Source organism: Prunus avium, chromosome 7 (assembly GCF_965620075.1).
Source record: "Prunus avium chromosome 7, drPruAviu1.hap1.1, whole genome shotgun sequence".
Lineage (NCBI taxonomy): Eukaryota > Viridiplantae > Streptophyta > Magnoliopsida > Rosales > Rosaceae > Prunus > Prunus avium.
The window spans coordinates 20,324,195-20,327,886 of record NC_142290.1 but is presented as its reverse complement, the minus strand read 5'-3'; the positions used below and the strand labels follow the sequence as shown (position 1 = coordinate 20,327,886).

The following is a 3,692-nucleotide window of genomic DNA, read 5'->3' as shown; positions in this document are numbered from 1 at the left end:
TCGTTGTTCTCGTAGGATCAGGATGAGCCGTGGAGGCGAAACCCATCGCGGCCACAACCACGGTGGGTATAAACAAAGAAATTGATACTCTCACATACACGACCAAAGCAGAAAGATCAAGTGGCGTCGCCACGTGGCATCGAGGCCCCACACTTCATTTAATGAAGTAACGCCCTTGACTACAGCAGAGGACCCATGATCTGCCTGAGAGCATTTAATGCACAAGAGAAGAAGGGAAGTGATTGAAGTCAGGATATGGCAAGTAAAATCAGGGTGATTAAGTGTGAAAATCTTACGACTTGTAAGATTAAGTCACCAACCACCAGACCAGAGCATTGAATGCTCCTCCAAGGCCCAAGACGCAGAGCCCACCATCAGGGCGGCGGCCGGGATTTATGGGGTTCACACCACCATACTTCACGTTCCCAAATGTTGACTCGACTACCCATTCTTGGATCAGCCTCATCATGAGGATCAAATTTTTAGCCTTGTTTGTCTTCTCAGGATATCTTCTATAAATACTGGGCTCCAACTGCGTTTAAAGGGTTCAAAAACCAAACACAAGCCTTCAACGGAGCAAATTATATTTTCCTGTCATTTATCTTCTTGTAATGCATTTTCATTACCTTTACTTGCTTTCTTAGGAGTAGTGACAACTTGTAGGAAAATCCGTTCATCAATATATCATACGACCCTCGGTTTTCAAGGTGTCGGAGCACCATCCTGGTTATTTTTCCATTCATCCCATATATCATACGACCGTTGCAACCCATCGACGCGCCGGAGCACCACCCAAAAATCCACCACTAACGGCCTTGTAGTTCAAGCGACATGCAGCAGGCCCAGCACCAGGTTGCGGCTCGACAAGAGCCACCCCCACAAGGGCTTCAAATCGAAGATGTTCAGCGGATGATCGAGGACGGTCTGGCTCAAAGACGGTCAGAAGCACCAAGGTATACCAAGCCTTACCCCCCGGAGATTGACTGTACTCCCCTCCCCCGGAACTATCAACTGCTTGAATTCATGCTGTTCTCCGGAGACGGGCACACTTCTTCTATCGAGCACATAGGCCGTTTCACAGCCCAATGTGGGGAGTGTTGTGAAATGAGAACAAACTCAACTCACCCTCCCCTAATGATCTTGTTGTTGATGGACTTTGTGACACACACAAGAATGGATGAATCACACACACACACTTGAGAAACCAACCAAGCACAAAGTGACACAAGTATTTTAGAGGTTCAGCAATTGCCTACATCCTCTTGGTGATCCCCTTGAGAAATTCACTAATGAAAGAATAAGTTACAACTTTGGTTTACAAAGAAACCCCCTTAGAACTCTATTCTCTCCCAAGCTCTCTTTTCTCTCTCACCCCTTGCTCAACACTTTGATACACTTGTGAACACTCTCACAACTCTTGGTGTTTCCCCCCTTTGGTGTCTAGACTACTCAAGACTCAACTCAGCTCTCTCTTGAACTGATTGCCCTCTCTCTCTTCCTCCCTTGGTGAGATAACCTCCCTTTGAACACAATAGCTCCCAGCTACTTGACAACTTTGAGATTAACCACACGATTTGCTGTCTTGCTTCCTCTTCCCTTTAATACACAAGCCTTTGGACTTCAGAAGAGACTTCTTCTTTCCTCCCACGTTCTGCCCTTGGTTACCTAACATGGACCACAACTTGGGCAGACCAAAGGCTAGGCATTGATAGCTGCAACTTCAGCCACCCTATCTAGAGCTATAAGGTAGGTACTCTTTGAAACAAGTCAACAATCCTCATTCAATGGTGCTCCAGCTTTTCCAGCACCTTGCTAAACCTCCTAGAACCCATAACACACCTTAGAGGCCCGAGGGATTAGGTAGGGAACCAATACATGTGAAATGCACCTTGAAAAACGCATGGAAAAACGACACAGCATGTCTGGCGACCGATCGCACGTTCCTGGCGACCGGTCGCATTGCAATCTGTCTGAAAGCGACCGATCGCTTGCACCTTGCGACCGGTCGCTGGTCACGATTTCCAGCTTCTCCTCCAGACTTCGAATCTGCTTCAAAACGACCGGTCGCAAATACCCAGCGACCGGTCGCTTCCTCCTTCACTTGCATACTTAATGTGAGCCATTTTTCCAACAGGGAGGCTGACTCGGACGCCCAGAAACTTCGTTTGTTTGTTCACTCCCTAACCGGTGCTGCGTTCTCTTGGTTTATGAACCTTTTACCGAATTCGGTGAGGGACTGGGCTGACACGGAGAGGATATTCCATGAACACTTTTACCAGACTAATCAAGAGATAACCGTTGCCGAGCTGGCAAGGATGAGCCAGGCATCAGATGAGACGCCCCGTGATTACCTACAACGGTTTAAAACATGCAGGAATTGGTGTCGGATTAACCTACCAAAAAGGGAGTTCGTCCAAATGGCTGAAGAAGGACTAGAATTTGAGTACCGAAAGAAGTTCCAAGGGATCGAGTTCCGGGACATGCACGACCTAACCAACAAAGTGGATAGGTACGCTTCCCTGTTGAAAGAAGAGATGCAGAAGAAAACGGCTACAAAAGGGACTTATTACAAGAATCCCGTCATCGGCTACGCCGAGGCAGATAGTCTCGCCAAGGCCGAGAACGGTGAAATTGAGGTGAGCTCGGCTGAGGTCAGCATAGACAAGCCGTTTGTCTGCAAAGAACTTGTCAAGGCCGACAACAGCCGAACAAAGATTCCCCACGCCAAGTTTGCGACCCGAGAAACGAAGGCTTACACCTTCGATTTAACAAGGGCTGAGGCTATTTTCGATCTGTTATTGGCCGAAAAGAAGGTCAAATTGTCCTTTGGTCATAAAATTCCAAAGGCTGAGGAACTCAAAGGGAAGACGTTTTGCAAATACCATAGCTCTTGGTCCCATGGCACCAACAACTGTGTTGTTCTACGGGACGTTATCCAGAAACTGATAGACGAAAAGAAACTCCAGTTCACATAGAAGGCTGCCATGAAGGTTGACACCGAGCCGTTTCTTCCACCTGTCATCAACATGGTCAATGCCCAATTTCGGGCTGAATATAGGGAAGTTCATTGGCCTACTAAGGCCATGGTAGGAAGCTTGACGTCAACACCAAAGCCGGCGAGAGGAAAGGAGCTGTTGCCCAAACCAGAGCTGGTGTTTTGCGATCGATGCAAGAATGAGATCGGCCAACCTAGGTTACAGGAGAAAAATTTGCCGACCAATACGGTCATCGGCTGGGTGGCAAGGGTGTTTTTGATCGGTTAGGGGCACAGATTCCCAGTGTCCTGTACAGCCAAGAGGAGAAGGTCGCCCCACCGGTGGTGCAAGACGATCATTGGTACCACACGCGGCCTGGGGGCAGGGCCGAGCCATTGACAAAAACCTGGATAAGGAGAATGCAGAGGCAAGTTCAGCAGGCCAGAGCACAGTCGGACCAGGTCGAAGGCCCTAAACACCAGAAGAAGATGACATTTGCAGACGAGCGACCACCCGTACCAGCCGACCTCTCTACGACGAAAGGGGCCGGCACCAGGCTCCAAAAGCGTGGCGTCCTCGGCGAGATGGGAACCCCCATGAAGCAGCAGCCGTGTCTACAGAGCCAAAGGCTGTGACCCCAGAGAAATCTGATGAGGGTGTCATCGATGTCTACCGCGAGAGAGATCCCTCGTTCTCGACCAACGGTTTGTCCTTCTT

At 49.0% G+C, this 3,692-nt stretch overlaps 1 protein-coding gene across 1 annotated transcript; it reads left to right on the top strand.

Annotated features, from left to right (window-relative positions):
- The first annotated feature begins 831 nt into the window (after positions 1-831).
- On the top strand, positions 832-2,975 carry LOC110763735 (uncharacterized). Its single transcript, XM_021966573.1, has 2 exons — positions 832-953; positions 2,135-2,975. The coding sequence occupies exons 1-2, from the start codon at positions 832-834 to the stop codon at positions 2,973-2,975; spliced, it is 963 nt and encodes a 320-aa protein (XP_021822265.1).
- Positions 2,976-3,692: the final 717 nt, after the last annotated feature.